General features: G+C 42.5%; 2 protein-coding genes across 2 annotated transcripts; both read right to left on the reverse strand.

The window, feature by feature from the left end:
* Positions 1-1071: 1071 nt before the first annotated feature.
* On the reverse strand, positions 1072-22982 carry LOC110287891 (zinc finger protein 431-like). Its single transcript, XM_085830418.1, has 4 exons — positions 22857-22982; positions 9293-9419; positions 9030-9090; positions 1072-1117 (listed from the first exon to the last, which is right to left on the reverse strand). Exons 1-4 carry the CDS (start codon positions 22980-22982, stop codon positions 1072-1074), a joined length of 360 nt encoding a protein of 119 aa, XP_085686544.1.
* LOC147001136 (uncharacterized) lies at positions 5314-8296 on the reverse strand. The gene is made up of 3 exons (XM_085830381.1): positions 8253-8296; positions 5554-7373; positions 5314-5465 (listed from the first exon to the last, which is right to left on the reverse strand). Exons 1-3 carry the CDS (start codon positions 8294-8296, stop codon positions 5314-5316), a joined length of 2016 nt encoding a protein of 671 aa, XP_085686507.1.
* Positions 22983-27591: the final 4609 nt, after the last annotated feature.

The raw sequence follows: 27591 nt of genomic DNA on the forward strand, positions 1-27591 counted from the left end.
GTGGTATATGTACGTGTGCGTGCTTTTGTGGGGGCATGGTTATGTGTGTGTGTTTGGTGTATGTGTGATGCATGTATGTTTATGTGTGTGGGCATGTATGTTTATGTGTGTGGTGTGTGTGTATACGTGTTAATGTATGTATGTAGTATGCTTGTGGTGTGTGTGTATATGTATTAATGTATGTATGTAGTATGTGTGTGTGTGCATGTTTGTGTGGGGGTATGTGTGTGTGTATGTATGTGTGTGACCTTATTATCAGAGACCCCAGAGGACTTTCTTCCTGTATCCCAAGAAAATAACTGTTGGCCATGTTTCTGTTTTGTCTGTTGGGTTCTGAGGTTACAAGTGTGCAAAATCACATCTTACTTTCAATTGCATTTCAGTCATTGGGCACAAGCTGTTTTTACAGCCAACTTGTTGTGGTAAATATTAATTGTGGATTTCTTACCACCACATAAATTATTGAGGTATGAAATAATAATAATAATAATGATGATGATAATAAGATGAAGAAGAGAGGAAATGATAATAAATTAATAACAAGAAATAATATGATATACCATTCCTCTATGCTAATTTCTCTACTTCTTTACTAAGAACCGTGAGATATCACTTGCCATAACCTTTTTTTTTTTTTTTTTTTTTCTCGAGAAAGGGTTTCTCTGTATAGCCCTGGCTGTCCTGGAACTCACTTCGTAGACCAGGCTGACCTCGAACTCAGAAATCTGCCTGCCTCTGCCTCCCAAGTGCTGGAATTAAAGGCGAGTGCCAGAACACCCGGCTCACTTGCCATATTCTGCCTAGGCTGCTCATACTCTCAGGCTCGCCCTCCTGGCCATGCTCTACCAATCCATCCACCCATGGGACCTTTTTCCTGCTTCTTCTTCCCTCTCCTTCATGGTCTCTTCCAAAGACACCAAGGCTGGGAACTGAAATGCCATCAACCTTTCTTCTTGCCAGCTGCAGGCATTAGATGTGTTTACTGATTGATCACAGGAGGTAGGAATGATGTAATCACAATCCCCAAAATTATCTAAAATATGGGTCCAGAGTCGTGGATCTGGTATCAGATCAAATGTTACTCATACTGTTTCCTCTCAGGCTGAACGTCTGAAACCTAGAAAATATCAGACCTTTTAGACAAAGCTACATCAAGCTAAACATATGGACAGACTTATAGATAGATAGATGGATGGATAGATAGATAGATTTATATAGGTTTTTATATATAGATTTATAGATATACAGATTTATAGATAATATATAGATGATATATATTTATTGATAGCTATATAGATGTATAGGTGTATAGATATATACATATAGATATATAGATATTTAGATATATAGATTAATAGGTGATATATAGATGTAAGGATGTATAGATTGAAGATATATAGATGAATAGATAGATAAAGAAATATGTAGATCGATATACCGATATATTGTTGTAGGTTGAAATGTTACATAAGGACAGGCCACTGTACTGACTTAAGGGGGTGAAGAATATGGCAACCCAATAAGAAGAGCAAAACTGTGAGCTAACCCGGACACTTCAGACCTCCCAGCCAAAAACCAAGGAGCATCCAGAGACTGGCCTATTGCCCCAGGCACATATGTAGCAGAGGACTGCCTTGTCTCTCTGTCCACAATGGGACACAAACAGGATGTACTTAAATAAATGAAAAAAATTAATTAAAAAAGGAAAAATGAAATATATATATATATATATATATATATATATATATATATATATATGTTATCTGGCAGAAAAAAATGGCATTAATACATTACTCTTTGACCTGGCTCCTGTGTGCAATATCAGTTGCTGTGATGTGTAACATGACACACAACTACAGCCAATGGCTTGTGTCACAATCATCTGAGCTGACCAAAACCTGAAAGTGCATTGGACATATCTCCAAAGTAAGAAATTCAATATTGCTTGGACCAAGCTAAAGTCCCCAATTTACATATCTATCAATGTGGTCTGTCTTCATTCACAAGACATGAATAAATACATGCTGGAAAATTACAAAGTCAGTCACCCTGTCACCATCAGGTCTTTTTTTTTTTTTTTTTTTTTAAATGGTGACTCCAAGGTTAGTGATAAAAACAGGTGTCTCACAAAAAGTAACTCTATCAAAAAGTGCCACACTTGGCTACCCGTCCAGTGTAAGGAGAAAGAACAACCTTGGGATAAATCACACATCGGGTTAAATCTAAGCTGAATACTTAGCTCAGATAGAGCCATTCCATTCCATGACGTTGGTACTCGATAATGTAATAAGGACCAACATTTATCACTCTCTGGTTAATGACTCTGAGCTCATTTATATTGTCAAAGAAGGTCTTAAATATTCCAACAAATCTAAATTACAAGAAAAACACTTGGGCTGGTGAGATGGCTCAGTGGGTAAGAGCACCCGACTGCTCTTCTGAAGGTCCAGAGTTCAAATCCCAGCAACCACATGGTGGCTCACAACCATCCGTAACGAGATCTGGCGCCCTCTTCTGGAGTGTCTGAAGACAGCTACAGTGTACTTACATATAATAAATAAATAAATCTTAAAAAAAAAAAAAAAGAAAAACACTATAACCCCAAATGTATGGAGATGACAGAGTTCCTTAAAGAGAAAATGACCAAATCACTTAGAGAAATCCAGGAAAACATAAAAAAATTAGAGGAAATCAATAAATTCCACAAAGAAGGCCAGGAAAACACAAACTGAAAATAGAGGAAGCCAAAATTCCTAGAAATAATGCCAAGAAACAACAAACCAGTGGGTGAAGTAAACAAAACTATTCAATACATAAAAGTGGAAATAGAAGCAAAAAAGAAAACTAAAACTTAGGAAATAGTGGAAATAAAAATTTAGGACTGCAAAAAGGAACTACAGAGGCAAGGTTCACCCACAGAACACAGACATGGAAAAAACATCTCAATCATTGAATAAGCAATAGAAGGATTGGGTAAATCAGACAATGAAAATGTTAAGTCTAAATCTTCCTGATATAAAATATCATGGAAATCCAGGACATTGTAAAAGGACTAAACATAAGAATACTTAGGAAGAGAGGAAGGAGAATCCTCGCTCAAAGTCTCAGAAAGTATTAACAACCAAATCATAGAAGAAAAACTTCCTAACCTAAAGAAAGCACAAGAATCATCAAAACACCAAACAGAAGGGACCAAAAAATAAAGTCTCTTCCCTGTGTAATAATCAAAACATACAGTTCAAGGAAAGAATACTAAGAGCTGCAAAGGTAAAAAGCCAGGAAAAACATAAAGGAAGATCTATTAAGATCACAGATGTCTTCTCCTTGGAGTCTGTAGATGCCAGAAGGGTTTGCACACATGTGCCGCAGAAACAACAGATGCCTGGATTTGATATGTAAAAAAATGACTACACTGTAAATAGAAAAAATTAAGATAGTCCACGATGAACTCAAATTTAAGCAAACATACAGACCTACACAAAGAGATAGAGGTAGAATCTAACCCGAGGAAGTAAAGGATACACATGAAAACACGGGTAGTAAATAATCTCTTACTGTCTACAAAAGAAGGGAAAGCACACACACAGCCCAACACCAACACCACCCGCAGCTGCAACAACAACAACAAAATACAAGGAGTAAGCAATCACCATTTATTGACTCATTCAATAAAAACAAGTTTTGATTTGGGAGAAAATGTAGCTGTAAATTGGCCTAGGACTTTGAGGCTTTTGTGTTTGAAAGCTATACAACTTTCTGTCTCAGGTTGGGTGTGGGCGGTGGTGTTTTGAAGATAAACTTCTCAGTATGTTTCCAATAATTTTTTTTTCCCAGTCAGGGTTTCTCTGTGTAGCCCTGGCTGTCCTGAAACACACTCTAGACTAGTTGGGACTCAGCAATCTGCCTGCATCTGCCTCCCGAGTGCTAGGATTAAAGGAGTGCACCACCACTACCCAGCCCAATAATTCTTATCCTTTGCATTGTTCTGGAGTGTGAGTTGTGTTGAACCTCAGTGGACCCAACAATATAAAGGCTTTACCACACTGCTGACATTCATAGCATCTGTCTCCAGTATAAATAGTCTCATAAAAAGAAGAATATACATAAAAAGAAGCTCAATGAAAAAGCTTCACCATACTAAATAAATTCACAATGTTTCTACCCAGTTCAAATTCTTCCATGATGAAGATGACTACAAAATTGTGCAAAGGCTTTCCCATATTAAATATACTCAGAGGGTTTCTCCCTCAGCCTTTCAATGGCTAGGAACAGATCTCATGATCAAACCAACTCTAAGAAAAGCAAACATTTAAATTGGGGTTTCTCTGCAGTGTGGTTTGTCTTGTGTATGCCTAAAGAACTATGACATGCAAAGGCTTTACTACATTTATAACATTGACATGGGTTCTCACTTGTATGTGATCTTTTATGTCATCTTAGATGACCGTGACATCAAATGCTTTACACCACCGATTACCTTCCTAAGGTTTCTGTCTTCTATGTGTTCTTTAAAAATCATGGAGATTATAGAGTTGTAAAAAGTCTTTACCACATTGATTGCTTTTATGAGGCTTCTTTCCAGTGTGGAATCTTTTACGTTTTGAAGACGAGTGGGATATGCACAGGCTTTAGCACACAGACTACATTCATGAGGTTTCTATCGAATATGGGTTCTTTTATGATTATAGAGACAATAACTTTGAGAAAAGGCTTTATCACATTGATTACATTTCTAAGGTTTCTCTCCATTATGGGTTCTTATATGATATTGGAGACAACTGTGACCTGCAAAGGCTTTACCACATTGATTACATTCATAGACTTTCTTTCCAGTATGTTTTTTTTTTACATTTAAATTTTTTATTAGATATTTTCTTCATTTACATTTAAAAAGCTATTCTGACAGTCCTCCAAGACACTCCCCCCGCACTGCTTCCATACCCATCCACTCCCACTTCTGGGCCCTGGAGTTCCCCTGTACTGGGGCTTATAAAGTTTGCAAGGACAAGGGGCCTCTCTTCCCAATGATGGCAGACTAGGCCATCTTCTGCTACATATGCAGTTAGAGACATGAGCTCTGGGGGTACTAGTTAGTTTATATTGTTGTTCCGCCTACAGGGTAGTAGACCCCTTCAGCTCCTTGGGTACTTTCTCAGGCTCCTCCATTGAGGGCCCTGTGTTCCATCCAATAGATGACTGTGAGCATCCACTTATGTATTTGCCAGGCACTGGAATAGCCTCACAAGAGACAGCTATATCAGTAAAGCATGTGTTCTTTTATGACATTGGAGATGACTGTGACATGCAAATGCTTTACCAATTACATTCATAGGGTTTCTCTCCAGTATGTGTTCTCTTATGACATTGGAGACGACTGGGTCTTGCAAAGGCTTTACCACGTTGATTACATTCATAGGGTTTCTCTCCAGTATGTGTTCTTTTATGACACTGGAGACAACTGTGACCTGCAAAGGCTTTACTTACCACATTGATTACATTCATAGGGTTTCTCTCCAGTATGTGTTCTTTTATGATATTGGAGATGACTCTGACCTGCAAAGGCTTTACCACATTGATTACATTCAGAGGGTTTCTCTCCAGTATGTTTTCTTTCATGACATTGGAGACTACTGAGTTGTGCAAAGGCTTTACCACATTGATTACATTCATAGGGTTTCTCTCCAGTATGTGTTCTTTTATGACGTTGGAGATGACTGAGTTGTGCAAAGGCTTTACCACATTGATTACATTCATGGGGTTTCTCTCCAGTATGTGTTCTTTTATGAAGATTTAAACTACTGAGTTGTGCAAAGGCTTTACCACATTGATGACATTCATAAGATTTCTCTCCAGTATGGGTTCTTTCATGATATTGAAGATGACTGGGTCTTGCAAAGGCTTTACCACATTGATTACATTCATAAGGTTTTTCTCCAGTATGGGTTCTTTTATGATGTTGGAGATGAGTGAATTGTGCAAAGGCTTTACCACATTGATTACATTCATAGGGTTTCTCTCCAGTATGTGTTCTTTTATGACATTGGAGATTACTGAAATGTGCAAAGGCTTTACCACATTGATTACATTCATAGGGTTTCTCTCCAGTATGTGTTCTTTTATGACATTGGAGATCACTGTGACGTGCAAAGGTTTTACCACATTGATTACATGTATAGGGTTTTTCTCCTGTATGTATTCTTTTATGAGATTGGAGATTACTGTGAACTACAAAGGTTTTACCACATTGATTGCATTCATAGGGTTTCTCTCCAGTATGTGTTCTGTTATGACATTTTAAACTACTGAGTTGTGCAAAGGCTTTACCACATTGATTACATTCATAGGGTTTCTCTCCAGTATGTGTTCTGTTATGACATTGGAGATCACTGTGACGTGCAAAGGTTTTACCACATTGATTACATTTATAGGGTTTCTCTCCTGTATGTATTCTTTTATGACATTGGAGATTACTATGAAGTACAAAGGTTTTACCACATTGATTACATTCATAGGGTTTCTCTCCAGTATGTTTTCTTTTATGACGTTGGAGATTACTGAGTCCTGCAAAGGCTTTACCACATTGATTACATTCATAGGGTTTCTCTCCAGTATGTGTTCTTTTATGACATTGGAGACTACTGAGTTGTGCAAAAGCTTTACCACATTGATTACATTCATAGGGTTTCTCTCCAGTATGTGTTCTTTTATGACGTTGGAGATGAGTGAGTTGTGCAAAGGCTTTACCACATTGATTACATTCATAGGGTTTCTCTCCAGTATGTGTTGTGTTATGAGATTTTAAACTACTGAGTTGTGCAAAGGCTTTACCACATTGATTACATTCATGGAGTTTCTCTCCAGTATGTGTTCTTTTATGACATTGGAGACTACTGAGTTGTGCAAAGGCTTTACCACATTCATTACATTCATAGGGTTTCTCTCCAGTATGTGTTCTGTTATGACATTTTAAACTATTGACTTGTGCAAAGGCTTTACCACATTGATTACATCCATGGAGTTTCTCTCCAGTATGTGTTCTTTTATGACATTGGAGACTACTGAGTTGTGCAAAGGCTTTACCACATTGATTACATTCATAGGGTTTCTCTCCAGTATGTGTTCTTTTATGATGTTGGAGATGACTAAGTTGTGCAAAGGCTTTACCACATTGATTACATTCATAGGGTTTCTCTCCAGTATGTGTTCTGTAATGACATTTTAAACTACTGAGTTGTGCAAAGGCTTTACCACATTGATTACATTCATGGAGTTTCTCTCCAGTATGTGTTCTTTTATGATATTGAAGATGACTGGGTCTTACAAAGGCTTTACCACATTCATTACATTCATAAGGTTTCTCTCCAGTATGGGTTCTTTTATGAGATTGGAGACTACTGAGTTGTGCAAAGGCTTTACCACACTGATTACATTCATAGGGTTTCTCTCCAGTATGTGTTCTTTTATGATGTTGGAGATGACTGCATTTTTTAAAGGCTTTACCACATTGATGACATTCATGAGGTTTCTCTCCAGTATGGGTTCTTTCATGATATTGAAGATGACTGGGTGATGGAAAGTCTTTACCACATTGATTATGTTCATGTGTTTTCTCTCCATTTTGTCTTGTTTTATGACATTGGAGATGACTGGGACATGAGAAGGGTTTAGAACGTTCATTACATTCATAGAGTTTCTCTCCACTATGATTACTTACATACCTGCAATGAAAATTGGCAAATGTGATATGTTTACTACATTAATTTCCCTGTTCAATCATTTCATCAAGATGAATAAAGTTTACAAATTGGTCTACTAATAAAGATGGACCAGATCATCTGGTTTTATCATTTCATATGTTCATGGTGTTATCCCTCATTACGGGTTGTTTTGCATCTTTCAAGATATCTGTGATGGTTATTACATGGCTGACATTTATAACATCCTTTTTATATGGGGTATTTATATGATGTATTTCATCTATATGAGGAAAATGGAACAACTCAGAGCTTTATAACACTAATTGCTTTCATAATTTTTCCTGTAGCGTAATTATACCACATTTGACTGTGAACCAGGACAAACAAAAGAATTTCCAAATTCCTAGTACCCATAAAGATTTTCTACAAGGTGAGCTTGGGGAAGTTCCCAGTAAATTTAGAAAACCAATTGATTGCAACTTTCTCATATTCAGAATGTTTACCAAAGGCAGAATCTGACATATTCTCTCACTGTTCTGGGATAGAAAGCAGTACATTGCTTCTTTCAATATCCCTATGCTCACATGGCTTTCATCCATTGTGACACATGATATACATATAAAAAGAAGAATAACAGATGAAAGGTTTCCACATTGCATCCACACTGTTTCACTTTTTGTTCCTCATAGACATGTAATATGTGAATTAAAGTTTCTCCTATGACAACACTCTTGACTCTCATAAACTGTACCTTAAACAAATGATCAATTTCATTATAAGAACTTTCCCATGGATTATTTGCTTATCAGAAGGTTTGGATATATATTTATCACTATTCGATGTGCAATATCTAAGTCTTGTAAGTCTATACACATTGTCAGATCAGTATAGCTCTAATAGAGCTACAAATTGAATAAAGGTATCCCTTAAGGCAATGTTACCTTGTCTTGAGGAATGCTTTGATAGATAAATCAGATAACTACATCGAGGCAGAACATTTTTTTAAGAATATTATAATTAGGGCTGGCGAGATGGGTCAATGGTTAAGAGCACAGACTGCTCTTCCGAAGGTCCTGAGTTCAAATCCCGGCAACCACTGGTGGCTCACAACCATCAGTAACAAAATCTGGTGCCCTCTTCTGGAGTATCTGAGGACAGCTACAGTGTACTTACATATAATAAATAAATAAATCTTAAAAAAAAAAAGAATATTGTAATTATAGTTACACTTGAAGTATTGACATTTTACACTCCTGCTTTTCTTTAGAGCTTCCATAACATAGTAAAATTTCTTCAGAGGCATAATTGCATCAGCTTGCACATGAAAATTACCTTTCATTTCTTCTTGAACTTTGACAATGTCTTTCAATATGATGGTTTTCCCAAGTGTAGCCTAAAAGACAGTACCAGAAAAATGAATGATATAGTATTGGAAATAAGGCAAAATTCAAGGTACTGTGAATTTTCACATCACTGGACACTATTTATTCAGCTCAGTCTTCCTTGTTCTCAATTGTAATAACAGAGCACCATCACTCACCAAGAGACATGTCTTCCCACTATTTTGAAAAGCAAAAGAAAATTCACAGTCATACCTATAACAGTGAGGTTCCAGTAGGTCTCCAGCATCACATCTTTGTAGAGACTCTTCTGGGAAGGATCCAGCAAATTCCACTCTTCCCCAGTGAAGTTCACATGCACATCATCATAAGTCACTGCATCCTAAAATGTCCCATACATGCGTACATCACAAAGCATGGTACTGACATCATTGTAAAGTAAATGTACGCTTCCTTGACCATATATTCATGTAATTCTGGTGCTTCCTCCACTGACTTCCTGACACAGAAGTTATAATCTAAGTACCATAACATTTTAAAGGAAATTGAGTTGAAGGTTCACCTGTGTTGCTTATGAACATTTTAAATAAATAGGGTAAAGTCTTTCGAGAGGAATTCCAATTGAGAGGGAGATGTAGGGTGAAACAGATCAACAGTACTGAGGACACATCCCAGAAATTGTAAGAAAAATCACTAACAAGAAAAATCATGGACAAGCAGGGTGTATGTGTTCATGTCTTTAATCCCAGAGACATGGGTAGGCATACGTCATTGAGGTGGATCCCAGTTTGTTCTATGTAACACATTCCAGGACAGCAAAAGTTACATATTAAGACCCTTACTCCACTGCAAAAATCAACCACAGAGACAAAATTGATAGAAAGAACTCAGTTGTGTACTACAGTTCCTACAAAAAGTATACATTCCCTGCACTTCTGTACTCATCTAGCAGAAACAGGAAGTGTACCGGTTTAAACTGCAACTTCAGTAAAACTTTACTGGCAATCAAGGCACATTTAATGGACCAATGGACAGATGAAAATATTAGTAATATAAGTGTTGAACATAAAAAGCAACATAAGGCAGGAGAGAGTGATAACTCAGCCGAAGAAAGCTCTTGCTGGTCTTCCAGATAACGGTGGTCAATTACTAGTATTGACGTGACCCATGCCTTTATGAACAGGAGTTCTGAGTCCACCTTCCAACAACACTAACAATGAGGCACACATGATATTCATATTCACGCACACAGGCAAAACACTCCTATGTATTTAAAAATTTCAAAACAAACACAAGAGTTTGGAGAAACATCAACACCCAGAATCCAATGCCTGGATTCTGAATCCAGCCTCAGGCAGTATTGATGTCATGAGCATATGCCATCCTGAAAAATAGACTATAACCTATGTGCCCACGGGGTGCAAAGGGGGCCCCAACCCCGCTCAAAGGAGAAACAGAGGAGATTGGGAGGAGGAAGTCTGTGAGGGTAGGGACCTAGAGTTGGGACAGTGATCAGGGTGATAATGAATATCTAAATTATAGGATAAACAAAAAAAAAAAAAAGAAAGGAAAGAAAGAAAAAGGAAATTTTTGAGTGTATATACACTTTCATCTTCCTCATGATGAATCTAGAAAGGCTCCTGCACTGTTCAAATGTCTAAAGTCTCTGCTGACACTCAAGACAATATCTTGACAGCCACATCAGAAAGCAAAATTGCAAAATCAAAAAGCAAGTTATATCTTTCCAACATAAAATGGCATTGAATACCCCTTCCCATTCCAATCAATAGGAATGTGCACACAGGGAGAGAAGATTGGACAAAGGCAAGAAAAACAGCAGGGCAAACACCAAATCCTATAGGTTTGTCTCAAACACATTGGACTTCAATTGCTAAAGGCATAGATGGTGCTCTTCCTGTAACTTCTCATACATCTCTCAGTTTGGGTACTTCATCTCCCTGTAAGCATCTCTCCATGGCAGATTTCTCAATGTGTTAGTTTTCTCTACAACCTGTGGTCACAAAATGCAACTCAAGCATCAACCTCACCACTTAAATTCAAGGAACTCTCACAGAGTCTTCCCTGGGATCCCGACTCTGTCAAAAGATGGCTGGAGTGGTGCTAAACTCAAGCCACAGAGAAAGAATATATGACCATGCTTCTTTCATCTTTCAGTTTCCAGAAGCGGCATGATATGGATGATCCTGTGAAGTTTGGCTTCCAAATTAATGAACCCTGCCTCACTTGGACCAATTTGCATGTTTTGTTTAAGGTTCCATCCTGGAATGAGGACACATGTTGAATACTCCTTCCATTAATTTAAAACAACCCACGTCCACTTGCTTCCCAATATTGCCACCCTTCATGGAAGAGCCTTCCTATATCAACTATCAACACTATCTCTCAGAGACATAGAAACCAGCCATTCTGATGAGGGTACACCTGCAACTGAGGCTCCTTCAGATGACTGTAGTCTGAAATGTTGAGTTAAAACAACTATGACACAGAGACAATAATAAATGAGAAAGTTGTAAAACTCCAAAACCAAAGATCTAACCATATCAATTACAGGACCCCTGCCGCCACATCAGGGAGTTGGAGTAGTGTCTGAGCCAGGATAAAATGAGAAGGGTTCCTGGCTCAGAGCATGGAAGGATAAAATGGAACAGGGAAAAGGGAGGCTGCACTGCCCTGTGGTGAGGTGTCCTTAACCCTGGATTCCCAGGCCAGGGAGACCAAAGAGGTGGCCAAACAGCTGGAAGGTGAATAGAGGAGTAGATTGCCCACAGACCTGGAAATAAGACTGCTGGTCTAAGGAAGATATGTTAACTTTGCTGGAAGGGATGAAAAACAACCTCCCATACACTGACAGCTCCAAGTTCAAAACTACAGAGTCATATATAGACTGAGAACAGGGTTGTTTAGTAGGGGGCAAAATAAGGTCTTTGTCCTTTCCACCCTGTTTTGCAGAGTCTGATTTTGCCCTAAATGCGGTCATAAAGAGCTCTCTGTCAGGGGCAATTTAATGGGTACAGGTCCTCTTGATAAGAGGGATTTAACCCAAGGTGGAAGGTGAGTAACTATATCAATTGGGATGGAAACAGTCTCACTTCCTCTCTCAGAGAATACTAAAGTGGCACACACATAATAGAGGGTCACGAGGGGGCGGTGAAGGCTAAGCAGCAGATTCCACCACTTGTACAGAGGAGAAAATGAAGACAGAATGGCAGCTGTGAGCCATGGAGCAGGGTTCCAAGACTACTGTAACTTCCCAGAAATTAAGGCCAGGGGCACACAACCCCTGTTCCAGGGTCTGGAACATCTTCCTAGCCCTTTGTAGCTACGACTCTCCAGCATTTCCACTTCACTGGAGTTCCACATTCACTATGTTCATCTCACTCCACAAGTACTCAAGAAAAATAAAAAAAACCAAGGTACACAGACACATTTCTGACAGACAGGTCACTGATACAAAGAACAGCAATGACACATCCTAACAGCAGTCTTTCAACCCTTCCGATGGGAGTCCTGAGGGTCTTGGGGTTCCAGTCAAAGCAGCAAGGTTTTATGCCTAACTCACAGAAACTGCAATGACCAGCACAGAGCCGATTGCAATGCAAACACACAGAGGTCTTTTTTATGAGCTCAGTAACAAGGACTCTCAGCAGTCAAACTCCCATTAGGTACAAACTGAGAGATCAAGTCTAGAGGTTTTGAGTATTTATTGTAGTTACAACAAGATTGGGGAGTTTGCATACAAATCAGCACTGTAATATTTTAAAAATTGTATGTCTGGCATAATGTGCAGGAACCAAGCAAGGGGGTGCAAAAAAATCTGACAACCATGATGGGTAAGCTGTTTCTGTTTTTGTTTTCTATAGGAGGTCTTAGTTATCTCTATGTAGCTTCACCCTGCTGATGTACCGTAACTGGCTGTTGATAAGGGGATTTTGTCATGGGATTTTGGATGGAATGTACAAATGTACATTCTCAAAAAGCAAACTGTTTGGGATTTACAAACTCATCTCTATTCCTGAGCCCCTGATTATCGACAGAAACTCCTGGTTAACCACAACCATGCCTGTCTGTAGACTAGACTTTGTCCAAAGACCTACCTCACTATCTGTTACTGCAGACCCTAATATCAGCTGCCCTTAACACTGGAAAAGAGTAGCAGTGGAAATTTCCTCTACTCCTGTGCAAGCCTCCTATAGATACCACAGACAATCCCCACCTGCCCATCCATTCCTGCCTCATCCCTGTGTCTCAGCCCCCACTTGGGCAGATACTCCCTGTTCAACCACATTCCATGCCTGAAAGGACACAAGGTAAGCTTCCATAGATCAACTGCATGATTGATTTCTTACCCCAGATTCAATTTTCCCAGTTGTTCCAACATTGTATTAAACACCATGGGCTGCTTGACCTCTCTCCTGACTATGTCTCCTTGTGGATTACTAAGATCTTCTGTTCCTGCCTGTCTCTTCTCCCAGCTTTTAATATCACAAAGCATCCCCTGTTGACCATACCCACCAAACAGGTCAGTAAAATAGGAAACTGTCAGTGAACACTCTCTTCAAATCCATGCATCAAACAGTAACCCAGGAACAAAACTCCCACCCAAAAAGACAAACCCAGAGGCCAGTACCTAGGTCAATAACCACCCAAACAGAGATGGCTACACACCAGCATAGCAACATAGAGAGTAACAGCCAGGAACAATTGCAACCAAGAAATCCAAGCTATCCCATCACAGCAGGTCTGAGAAATTAAAGCATGCAACAGATAAAGTGCAAAAGAGGTTGTTTGGGGGAAGGGAGAGGAGTGAGAACCTGGGGAAGGGATAGAAGTACACAAGAGGACCTGCAGACAGGCACACAGACAGGGAGAAGAAAGAGAGCCATGAGGGGAGAGATGACAGAGAGTGTGCATGTGCAGAGAACAGGGACAGGGAACAAAAATAGAGAGCTGCTATAGCTGGTGGTCCATGTATATAAAGCACCCCTGACAACAGACACAGGGGATGGAGGCAGGAAATGACATAAGCAGTTGCTAAGTCCCTAAGAGCAGGACATGAGATTACCTGACAACTACAGAGGCAAGGTTCACCCACAGAACAGGAAAGGAAGACAGAATCTCAGGGATTGAAGAGGAGGAGAAAACATTGATATCTCAGTCAAAAAATGTGGATTGTAAAAGTTTCATGGCAATAAACAACCGGGACTTCTGCAAAATATGTGAAGGAGAAAATTACAAACGACTGGAATAGAAGAATATCAGCTCAGAGGTCTATCATTTTTCAATAAAACCACAAAAAAATTCTGAAATTATTAAAGTCCCTTTGCCAAATAATAATCAACTCACTAAACATGTGATACAAAAAATATGAAAAAACTGCAACAGAAAAAAAAATTAACAAAACCTAAACAAAACAAAAACGAGTATACTGTATGAAATCAGACCTATTAGATTTTACCTGTTTTCTTAATGTATACTAAAAGACAAAGGGGTTTGGACATGTGTGCTACAGACTCAAAAAAACCACCCTTGTTTTCACAAGGCAGCCAAACTAAGGTCCAAACGATTTGGGCAATGATAGGGAAGTTATTAGAGGACACCCCCGATGGAGCAAGTGAGGAGCAACACGAGAGACCTCACAGGTGCTCACATATGACTTATACTTCCCATCTAGCCCCAGAGAGGACTCACCACCCCAGCTTCCACTGCTCAGCACCACCCTGCCCCTATCCTCTGTGGGCAGTAACCCTGTGCTCACCATGCCTGGAATTCAGAGCTTCCCTGAGGTCCTCTCACAGCACCCAACAGCAGAGCTCAGAGCAGCTTACAGAGAACCATTCAAACCTGCACAGCCACAGTGAACTTGGGGAAAGGCACCCGGAAGATCCCGCCTCCTTGTCTGACTGGCAGGTCTGCTTGTGGAGATCTTGATTGGCCAGTGGGCCTCACCCTTCCTCATGGTTAAAGTGTGCTTCATGTCCAGGGCCACACCTTTTCCAGATCTCAGGTGTGGTTTGCACTACATTAGCATTTGAGCCAGTCCCCAAGAGGACTCTCACCCCTCCCAGCCCCTGAGGGAGAACTCAACATTCATGTGGGACATTGGGCTATGCACAGACAGGTTGGTCTCCAGTTGACCAGAGGTCTGAATCCGGGAGGGTGATAATTCACTTACTTGACAAGGAAGGCATCAATTCCCTCATAATTCTGGAACTCAGGCTCCTGCCTAAGTTACCGTCCCCCACCCCCACCCCAGCCACCACAGGAGAAGCCTGGCTAAAAGTCAGGTAGGCAATATCCCAAGCTTCTGACCTTCAGGCTAAACTCTCCCCAGTTACCTAGCAACAGTAAAACCCATAAAAAGGGCTGTTTAGCCCCTCCTATCTCTCTTGCTCTCACTCCTTCTATCTCTTACCTCTCACTTCTTGCACTCCTCTCTCCTCTTTCCTTTCTCTTTGTCTTCTCCTCTCCTCTCCTCTCTCCCTCTTACTCTCTTTCTATCTAGCCTTCCCACTTCTAGTCTTCTAGGGGGGACTCTCTCTCTCTCTTCTACCTTCTCTCTTTCTTCCTGCCTTTCTATAATAAAGCTCTAAAACCAGAGAATGTCTCCATTCATCAAGGCCCACTGCGCTTGGAGGATGGGATAGGCTTTCTCATAATGAGCCGTTTCTACTCTCCAGATGGAAGGCCTTCATGTGCTCCAGTCAAGATCCACTGTGCTCACTCTCACAGGTGTGGGAACCTCTCATCCCTCATCCCTCTCTCTCATAACCCCAGGGCTTTAGGAAAGTAGTCCCGGGGCTCCCAGGTTGGACTGCCCCTTGTTCAGACCCAAAAAGGGGGGCCAAAGGCTTAGATGCCCACCCGGGGCTGAGCAGAGAGTGTATGGCAGCTCTCCCACATCTCTGTCCAGAGCATAGGTGGAACTCTGGCAGGGAGTGGGCCTTCCCACCCTTTCCTTTCTTGCCCAGGGCCCCCTTTTAGTTCCCAACACATTCCAGCTCAGGCTAGTCAGCTGCCTGCTCCTGTTCTCTGTGAGCAATGATCCTGCATTACCAGGACCTGACTTCAGACCTTGCCTGAGCTTGCCTCACATCACTTGCCTTCTTCTTCCTGAAATCCAGGGGAAGAGCATGCATAGCCCATTACCCAAGGTGCAGTGGGGTTATCAATCTGAGTGGGAAGGTACCCAGGCAATGAACATTAAAGAGGGATTTTAGGAAACAAGAGTTTTGTTTGTGGCTCAGTTCTGGGCTCAGGGAGACTGCAGCTCCCTTTCCCAGATGATAGGTACCAACCAACCCTGGGAGGAAAGCCAGAAATGTAAGGGAAACACTGTTGAGCCTTCTTGGTAGCCAGCACATCGCCATCAGTGGCAAAGTAGAGAAAAGCCACAATTGTATTAGGACAGGTTCTCTAGATAAACATATCTCAAGTCAGAATGAATTTCTCTGTGGATATAGAAAGGAAATGTAATAGAATGTCTCTCTAATGTCTAATATAGAAAGGTTCTTGGCCAAGGGAACTTAGAAAAATCAAGGGCGGGTTATCTCATGTTGCAGGTTATTACAGCTGATATTCACTATGTACCAGAATTCTGAAGAAATAAGTACTTTCCAATGCCAATTTTAAAAATCAAACTAGCAAATCACCTTTTCTAAAATACAAAAATAGGGCAAGTATAAAAAATGAAAGAACAACCCTGTTCATTGTCTTTTATGTATGTAGGATGCCAAAAGAATCTATTGCCTAGATTAAAGGTGGATCTGATGATCTCAAAAGATCAAGATTAAGAAATGGTTTCTCACTTCAAAAGGTATAATGAACACATTTCCCTCACAGTAAGCAGGGTTAGACTTAGGGTTAGCCTATTAGAGGGTTACGGTTAGGATTAGGGTTCTTAGTGTTAGGGTTGTTAGAGGCAAGGCAATGGTCAGGAAGCGGGGGTGAGCTGAACTGGAAGGTTTATTATTTATTTGTTAGTAATTTATTCTTTGACAATTTCATATGTGCACACAGTATATCTTGATTGTTTCTATCTCTCATTCCTACCTCTACCTACATCCTCTCAGACACTTCCACCTTCATGTCTCCATTGTGTCTTCTTTTTCCTCCTAGTTCCCCCATTTCTCCTCCCTCTCCATCCCCTCCTCCTCCTCCTCTTCTTCTTCTTCTCTTCTTCCTCCTCCTCCTCCTTCTCCTTCATCACCATCACCATCGTTACTAAGGCCACTTAGTGCTGCCTGATGGAATATTACTCAATATCTGTTAGGCTGGATCTTGTGCATATAAATGGAATGGCACTGCCCAGGGTGCAATGGTCACATTATATCCAGAAAGCAAGTGTTTTACCAAATGTGTCCTCTGATGCTCTTTGTACCCCCTCTTCTGCCATGTTCCTGTGGGCATTAGTTTTGGAGACTTTTTCTTTGATCTGAGAAGAATGGATCCTGATGATTAGGACAGCCCTAGGTGGAAGGTCTGTCCCTAACAGTTACCTTAATTGGCATGGTTTAGCTTGTGCCCCTCTAAGAAGCAGCAGCCACCACACACAGATCTCCTGGCCTGGAAGACCCAGCCTCAGTCCATTCACTATGTGGCCTTTATGTACACAACCCAGATGGTTTTCTGGAACCCACAGCCCTAAGGGACCAGGTGTATTATTAGACAACTCACTCCGTGGCAGTGAAGGCCTCTCCTCAGTAAATGCCTCTAGAGGCTATGGAGGCAGCTCAGTTGGTAGAATGTTTGCCTGGCATTCAAGAGGCCCAGGGTTTGATCCCTGGCACCACATAAAACAAACATGATAACACATGCTGTAATTGCAGCCTTCGAAGGTGGAGGCAGAGGCAGGAGGATCTGAAATCCAAAGTTATATTTGGTACATAGAGTTCAAGGCAACCCTGAAGCCCTGATTAAAAAGTAAAACAAGAAAAGAAAAGCCTCTAAAAAAGGGCCTCTAATGCCTCCCCAGGGGTTAGCACTTGATATCTCTGGAGTTGTCAGTCTTGGCTCCTCTAAGTCGACAACAATGGAAGCTGGCCTGCAGAGACTCAATGGACACCAGCTTGCACTAAGGAAACGCACCCCAGTACAGTGAAAGGACATTGAAGAACCAACCAGAGTGGTCAGAACTCCTGTTTTGTCACCTGCTGAAACCCAGAGTCACATGACTCCATGGTGCCTATATGACCTCTCTCAAAAAGAAATAAACTTAAATAAGCCCATTTAATGCTTTCTTACTTTACAATTACTTTTCTTTATTTTTTGAAATTGTAATATAATCTCATCGTTTCTATTCTCAAAACCAACCCGCATATCCCTGCTTCCTCTTTAAAATTCATAACCTCTCTTTTCCTTTGTTATTTTATACATATATGTATATTCCCTAAACATGTAAACACAGCCTGCACAATCTGTATAATATTATTTATATGTCTGGCTTCGGTGCTGACCATTTGGTATTAGGCAACTAACTGGCAAAAGCACATTTTCTTAACATAGAATTAAAGCTCATAAAAATGCTAGTTATAGCCAGGTGTGGTGGTGCATGCCTTTAATCCCAGCACTCAGGAGGCAGAGGCAGCTGGATTCCTGGGTTCGGGGCCAGACTGGTCTACTAAGTGAGTTCCAGGACACCCAGGGCTATACAGAGAAAACCTGTCTCGAAACCCACCCCCCAAAAAAACCCCAAAACCAAAAACAAACAAACAAACAAAAAACAAAAACAAAAAGAAAAAAGACTGTTTTCAATACAAGTCCTCCAGCCAGTCAATCTTCACAGTAGACCTGGTCTCTACCACTAAGGCATGCTGGACAGTGCCACTATTACCTTGGGGATGATAGGAGACCCAGGCTTCAAGTACCAGTGGAACTACTGGGCGGAGCCTGGGCCCATGAACAGCATCCCCTGAGAGTCTGTACAGTCCAAATGTTCATTCTCCTTTTGCAGTTAGAACAGCAAAGCGATTTCCAAGGTAACCAAGGACAATAGAATAAGAGAGTCATAGCCCTGGAAGGAAGGAGATTAAATTTTAATACTTAAGAGTCAATATCAAATTTATTTTTAAAACTACATCAACACCAAATAAGCAGAGTAGGAATGAATGGAGTTATGAAGAAGCCCTAACAAACAACAGGAGTGTCCCAAGAATGCACACAATGTTTCTCTATTTCCAGAGTATTTTGTAGTAACCAGAGGCTCAAATAAACTAAGAAACAAAAATCAAAGCTGGGAAGAAAATCAAAGCTGGGAAGAGGGTGGGGGTGGCGCAGCTCAGTTTTCAGATTTATGCCACAACTACTTATTTTCTCCCTTATTTCCAAAGCACAAAGCTGACACCAGTTGCGCTCTGCACTTTGCAGACTGTGCAAAGTAAGTCACCCAGAGAAAGTCAACACAAAGTAAAAAGTTTCAAACCAGCTACACTCTCACTTGTTACCAAGACAATAAGCTCCTTAGAGAGAATGCATGGGGGCTGGGAAGAGAGCTTAGGGGGTCAGGTGCTTGCTACACAAGCTTGTGAACCTGCATGGGGATCCCCAGGATTCATGGGAAGGAGAGACAGGCTGTGGGGAACTTACTCAGCAAAGCATTGCAAGGTCAGCCTCTGTGCTAGGTCAGCACAGGAGCCAACATACACACACACACACACACACACACACACACACACACACTCTCACAGGCACACACAGGCACACCTAGGGGTAGGGACAACAATTTCCATTTATATGCACACCTTCATCCATTCATCCATTTTCTTCTCCCCTGCTCCATTCTCATTCCAGGGTCTATACAGTAACTACAGTGAAATCTGGTAAAGCAGCTACCATTTACTAAGTCTACTGGGTACTGTACCAGAACCTTCAGAAATAGACATGATTATCTAGACTGTGAACTGGACTGAAAACTGTAAAAGAGTGTGTGGGTGGGGAGGGTCTCATCCCAATTCATACAACTGGAAAGTGAGGGAGCCTGACTTGGAGGTGGCTGATCTAGATATGGTTAGTTTTGAGAAAGCACCATCACTAAGCATTAGAAAAAGCCATGCAGTTTGAGAAAGCAGCATCCAGCCAAGTTTAAACTCCACTTGCTGTGTCTATAACCTGAACTGATCTCCTAGCCTCAAATTCCTCATCTGCACATCAGGGATAGAGATTAAACACAACAGTTTGATACCTGTAATACAGGTCAGGCACTGACTGAATTACTGATATTCTAGCTAAAGGTGTGTAAGTCAAGAAAGCCTATTTCAGGGGCTGATGAGATGGCTCAGTGGGTAAGAGCACCCAACTGCTCTTCTGAAGGTTTGAAGTTCAAATCCCAGCAACCACATGGTGGCTCACAACCATCCGTAATGAGATCTGACTCCCTCTTTTGGAGTGTCTGAGGACAACTACAGTATACTTACATATAATAAAAATAAATAAATCTTTAAAATAAAAAAGAAAGAAAGCCTATTTCAATCAGAAAATGACAACAGCTAGACATATTCTCCATTGGGAGCAATCAGGTTTGCCAAACTTAATCAGATAAGTTTACTAATTCCATAACTCATTTAAGTAGAAGGCCAGGGACTTATTTTTTTAGTTGTATTTCTATGAAAAGCGTAGCTTTTTGTATGTCACAAAACCTACCCTAATGTCTCATCCGACCATAAAAAGACATTTGCTTAAAGTCTAAGTATTGTAAACATGGTGTGTTATTACAGTAGACAGAGAACAACTTTTTGTTTTGGAAGTAAACATTAAATAATATAGGAGGAGAAAGAAAGCATTATTTTAAGTAATCCACACTGAGTCCTTTCACCCTTCAAATCAGTTCATACACACTATTATCTTAGAGTGGATGCTGGCCTCACTTAAAATGAGATAAGCCTGCAAAGAGTTCAGGTTTTCCCTGTTTCCAACTCAAATCCACTTTCTGCTTTGGAGGCTGAGTGAAGCCAGCCTGCAATTTGATAGAAAGACCAAATCCAGTCTCTCTTTAAACTACTCAGTAACTGAGCTCTTGGGTAATCTCCTGCACTGCATGGAAAAGCAGCTTTGGGTTCATCCAAAATAAACCAAAATTAATCAGAGAGAGGCCATGCCAACTTTAATTGCAACTCCTATTTGCCAGGCTTTCCAACATCTGCCAGTATTACTGATACCTAACTGATTCAATACAATGAGAGAAGCGTCCTAACTTTATAAACATGAGCTGTCTTTTAAGGACATCACACACAAGTGTCCTTTCCACAGAGGGAATCCTACCTTTTTGGATGTAATTATTTTCATAAGCATTAATGATGTTTTTTCAAAACACTGTGACTATCTTCCTAGTGCTTTTCAAGAGCCCTCGTGGGGGAGGGGCTCTCATCCCCCTCATCCCCCACCTGCCTCATTAAAGGTATCAGTGGCAACTAAAGGTCAGGATGAGAAAAGTGGACTAAAGCAATCTGCTCTCACTGACTTTGCTACAAAAGATTTACAAGCAGATCTTTTGGAAGAGAGGTGAGAGAAAAGAAGGGGGGGGGGATGAAGGAGAAGAACGGATACCCTAGCTCACTTCCAAGAGCAGGACGCTGAACCTAGTATTTTTCATTGAGTCTAGTCCTGACTGTGTAGGTCTACAAAGACAAATATTTTACACGAAAGAATAATAGTCTAGTCCCCCACCCAACTCCCCGCCCAGCCAAAGCCTAATAGCGAATGCTTTGTTCAACCAACAGGAAAGGATGTAATGACATAGCTTAATTTAAAAGCTCTCCGAACACCAACCTCTGGCAAGAGTATTTTAAAATATGTACCTTGATCTTAAAATTCTGAGCAAAGGAAATGTAGTAATCGGTTCACTACTGCTACACATGTGTGTCTCGTTCTCCAGCTACCTTTTGTGAGTCTAGCTGGACGAAGAAAGCCTACAGAACCGAAAACACGAAACTCTAAATTCTGTTGGGGAGGTAAAGAAAATGATGTAAGTGAGGCTTTCCCAAGCTGTGGACAGCCGTGGTCTCTGGACTCACACAGCCTCTTCTAATCCTGCTTCAATTTTCAAACCAAATTGCTTCCTTCTCGCAGTCCCTCTTCCCCAGGATCTGGAGAGCTCGCGGCTTAGCCACTCAATACAATGACTATGCAGGCCCTTTCCAGGTTAAGGGCACAGGAGCTGATCATACTGTCAACAGGCACCACACAGCCCAGAAGCGGCCACCAAAAAACTTTTGGACCTCAAAGAGACCATTCTCCACATCCCTCTACAGCGCTGCTCTGTGGCAAGTAGTGGGCACTGCCAGGCCTCCCAAGATGGGATGGGCACCCGTGCCTAAGCAGCTTGGGGTCCCTGGATCTGCTCTACATGTTGGCTCAGAAGCCACAGCTGCTCCCGCCGGGCTACTTCCGGAACAAGTTGGAGAGGTCCACGCAGGGAGACCCATCACTCCGGGGCCGCAGAGCTCGCAGGGGTCCCCGTCTCGCAGCCGCCACGCAGTATGCAGCCAAAGTTGACCTTTCCGAGGATGGGAGCAAAGGACCTGAAACCCTGCGCTGGAAATGGGAACAGACAGGAGCGTTCCCAAAAAAAGGCCCAAGGTAGTCAAGCAGCATCTCCCTAGAGCAGGGAACAAAGGGCTTCTGTGTCGGGCACTGCTGGCCCGGCTGCGTCCGGCTTTGGGGGACCAGAAACTTTTCCCGGGTGTGGGCGCAGGCGGAGGGCACTGGGTATCGGTCACCAGGCGCGGAAGCCTACCGGGTGCCCAGGACGCAGCGCGATCCCCGCGACCCTAGCCTCCCGCCCGGCGCGGGCTACGCTACCGCTCACCTCCTCGATGGCCACCACGGTGTTCCCGCACTGGGCCGTGCGCGTGGTGAAGCTAGAGGCCGTGGGCGCCTTGTAGTCCTCAAGGGTCTCGGCCACGAATTCCGACACAGAGATCTGGTCCGGCATCGCCCGGGCGCCGGGGCGCGGACTGCGGCCGCCTCAGTCGCCCAGGGCGCGGGCTCCGACCCCGCCGCCGCTCGGGGACTTGAACAAAGGGAAGCGCGGGCGCGGAAGTCGCCGCGGGGCGCGGGAGCCACCGCGGGACGCCCGGTGGCAGCAGGGGCGCGCGCAGCCCGCAGCTCTGCCCGCTGTGCTCCAGGAGCTGCAGCTACCGAGTCCTCTGCAAAGGAGCCCAGACGCGGGCGCGCACAGTCAGCCGAAACCACGCGCCACCAAGCCTCTGTCCGTGACGCCTCCAGCGGAAAGGGGAGGGCCCGGCTGGGGAGGGCGCGGAGGCCCGCCCGGCGGGGCGGGGCCCAGACCTGGCCGCCAATCGGGGCGCCCGCCGCTACCGAGCCGCCAGTAAGCAGAGGCCTCAGCAAGGAGGGCTATGTGCGCTCAGGGCCTGTCAGTGGCTGTGGGCTGCTGGGTTGCGTCTGCCTTCGGGTAGTGCTGGCGTTCGAGGGCGCGCCCTCTCCTGATCTGCGGTGCCCGCCTCCCACCCCGCACCTGCCATGACCTCTAGCAACATTGCCCAGAGGGCGTGGAGTGGAACCGGGGATACTGGCTTCCCGGCTGGAAGGGAGCCCACCCTTTTACTCCCCAATCCCACCCTTGGGCTCAGGACCCCCTGAATTCCCCACCAGAACCTCAGGGAAGGGCCAGTGAGACAGTGTGGGTAGCTCGCCCCCTACAGGACAGTGAAATCCTCCAGGGCACTTTAGCGGGACAAGATGTAGGGACAGTTTGGGATGCATTGATGGGGATCATGTTCTGTTTGTGTGCCTTCTCACAGCCTTAAGGAGCCAGGGGTAAAGGCAGGTGTTTTGCATAGGGAGTTGACCATGGTACAAGCCTAATGGGAATTCAAACCCAGACCTTCGACTTGGAAGAATACTCCAACCCCTAATAAGCATCCTGTTCCCTAAGCTTGTACAATTAGGGACACTCCCAGTTACTTGATGACAGTTTTAGGGTGCTAGGCCAGGCTTCACCCTGAGAACATCATAGAATGTACTGATGTGGGGTGGGAAGTGGGGGATACCCAAGAGAACCAGAGGTAGAGCATGGTGGGGGGGGGCGCATATTATGCCTGATGGTTCTCAGAGAGTACCCCAACCCACAGCTGACTGATCACAGACAAAACTGGGCCAATAAATCATCTGAATTAGGACATTTTTGTCTATATCTCATTCAGAAATTCTCAGCTGTATTTTAAAAACCCAGAGGTTCTGAAGATACTAGTCAAAAATCACACCATCTAACTCCCCGAGGCAAGAGGCAGTTACTGCTGCTGCCAACAATACAGCCTAGAGAAAATTACAAAAACCTTTTGTGCATCTGAAAAGGAGGGAATGTGAGGAACATTGTAAACCCAACATGGGAAATAAAAGTGGTCTCCTGCTGCCATAGGACAGTAGACCAATCAATCTTTTTAAGGCTCCCATGTACAAATCTGCTGTATGAGGTGGCAGCTGGGGTCAGACATTATTATGGCTTCTGGTATTTTACCAGCACTGCCTGTGAATAAGTTCAGCCTTCGAAAATAGCTGTGCCAGTGGGTAGCTTTTATTCCAGCACAAGGCAATAAACTGAAATCCCAAAACTCTGCCACTCTCTGCCACTTTCCACCATTGTGAACATCCTTCCATTTAGTGTCTCAGGAACACATCTATCTCAGCATGTATAACTCGAGGGTATTGTGTTATAGTACAGACTCTCCTGCACGAAGCAATTTTCTGATCCCTCTGCCTCTCTTCCCACCTATAAGTCCTTTTGTTTTTCTCTGAAATTGAAGGATATTCCCTGTAACGTTTCAAGGTTTTATTTTTGGAGACCTGGTCTCTGTGATGCCTTGGGAAGTTAAAAGAAAGTAGTGTTTTTCCTTGACATAATATAGTACCAGTCAAACTAATCAATGTGTCTAACACACACACACAGACACATAGACACCCAGACACACAGACACACATATACAGAGACACACAGAGAGACACACACAGACACACACACACAGACACACACACACACACAGAGACATACACACATACAAACACAGGGACACACACATACACACACAGACACAGAGAGACACAGACACACACACATACACAGAGAAACACACACAGAGACACACATAAAGGGATACACACGCAAAAACATACACAGACACAGAGAGACACAGACACACACATACACAGAGAAACACACACAGAGACACAAACAAAGGAACACACACACACACACACACACAGACAGACATGAACATAATTTAAGGTTTAAATGTTGAACAGGAATCAAGAGAGCACTACCCACTCCTTTGTATGTGGTGCTGAGGATTGAATCCAAGGCCTTGAACCTATAGGCAAGTGCTCGAACACAGAGTTACTACCCCAGCCCTCATTTACATATTTTTAATGCATCCAGAAAAGAAGATGCTGGTATTACCATTAGAGACACGGACACCACTAAGTTTATTTTTAAAAAAACCTGAAATATCTATTTCTAAAAATAATTCTTGTTGGGCATGGTGTCAAATCCCTTTAACCCCAGCACTCAGGGATCAGAGACAGGTGGATCTCTATGAGTTTAAGGACAGCCAAGTCTACAAAGTGAGTTCCTGGATAGCCAGGGCTCTATACAGAGAAACCCTGACTCAAAAAAGATATAATAATTCTCAAGGATAAAATTGTCCTAAAACTGATTTGAGGCATTATACAATTTCACTTATCCCATACCATACAAACATTTATGTTTTGCTGTAAAATATAAATGCCTTTGATCATACACTATTCTTGTAGACCTCACTAGGGGCTTGGTTCAAAATACATACCACGTAAACCTATGTTAGTTTTAAAGTCTGAGAAATTATGAATCCATATATATTTGAGCCTATATTTTTCATATAAAAGACTATAGTCCTATTATTTTTTTCCCTTGGGTGTACTGGTCTGTTTCTGTGGCTATAATATACCTGAGGTTGAAATTTTTGAAGAAGAGGAGGTTGGCTAGGATGTTGCCCAAATGGTACATTGTTAGTGTTTGTATGGAGTATATAGAGCCTGTGGGTTCATCTCTACACCGGGAGAAAATAAGAAAAGCAAGGATAGGGGAGAGGGGAGGAAGTTAGCTAGTGGTTTTGGAAGCTGCCCTGGTTAGTTTTGTCAACTGGACACAAACCTAGACATAACTGGAAGGGGAATCTCAGTCAAGGAATTGTTTCCATCAGATTGGGATTCAGACATGTCTGTATGACATTTTCATGATTATTAATTGATGTAGATGGCCCAGTCCACTGTGGGTGGCACAATTCCTAGGCAGGTGAGCATGGCCTGTGTAAGAAAGAGGCTAAGTAGATCAAGGAAGGCAAGCCAGTAAGCACCATTCCTCCACGGTCTCTGCTTCAGCTCCTGACTCCAGTTCCTGTCTTGGCTTTCCTGAATGATGGTCTATAACCTGTAACCCAGTTAAACCCTTTCCTTCCTCGAGTTTTAATCAGTGTTTTATTACAGCACAGAAAACAAACTAGGACAGAGGTGTACAGTCTAAGATCAAGCAGCCCCTTCCATGTAGCTTCATGTAGGTGGTAGCATAATGTTGACATTATTTACTTGTAAGATTGATCACAGGCTGGAAGCCAGAAAAACAGACATCAAACTCCCTACTTTAGAACTCGCTTTAATGAGAACTAATGGAGGTTCCCAAGAAAATTCCCTTAATTGCTTCCAAGGATAGTACCCTCAGTGCCCTAACTCCTCCTAGTCCCCACCTGAGCCCCACCATGACACCAAGGCCAAGTCTACAATACGAGGATCATTAGGGGACAAACCACATCAGAGCAGTAGCAGAGAGAGAAAGGGTTTGTTATCCCAGAAGTTGGGATAAGCAAGAACTATGCATAAATTCATACAAGTTCATTTCAGATCAGTTTATTTTGTTTTGTTTTTGTTTTTTTGTAGACAGGATTTCTCTGTGTACCCTGGCTGTCCTGAAACTCACTTTGTAGACCAGGCTGGCCTTGAACTCAGAAATCTGCCTGCCCCTGAACTCCTGAGTGCTGGGATTAAAGGCGTGCACCACCACGCCCCACACTTCAGATCAGTTTTACCACTGAGAGTTATTTTTAAAAACTAGACCTTTGCCAAGTGTGGTGGCCATACCTTTAATCCCAGCACTCTAACAAAAGAAACAGGCAGATCTCTCTTAGGCTGTGGCTAACCTGGGCTGCACAGTGAGACCCTCTCTCAGACAAGTGGATTCTTTTTGAGACTTTGAAGAGCTAAAAAGGTCTAGATAACGACTTGTAGACCTCTCATGACATCATCAGCATCCTCTGAACAGTGCTTCTGGGAGATAATGGAAGCTAGCAGACAGGCCTTTGTTTGGCAAGTGTTACTAGATCCTTTCAGGGAAGAAAATACTGGAAGTCTGGCTTCTCTCCTCTCTCTGATTCCCCTCTGTCATGCTGTGAGCATCTCCCCTACCCTGCATTCTTCCACCATGATGTCTTGCCTCAATTACAGGCCCCAAACCAGCAAGACCAAAAGACAGAAACCTCTAATCCTGTAGGCAACAT

Source organism: Mus caroli, unplaced genomic scaffold (assembly GCF_978045245.1).
Source record: "Mus caroli unplaced genomic scaffold, Mus_caroli_1 scaffold_14, whole genome shotgun sequence".
Taxonomy (NCBI): Eukaryota; Metazoa; Chordata; class Mammalia; order Rodentia; family Muridae; genus Mus; species Mus caroli.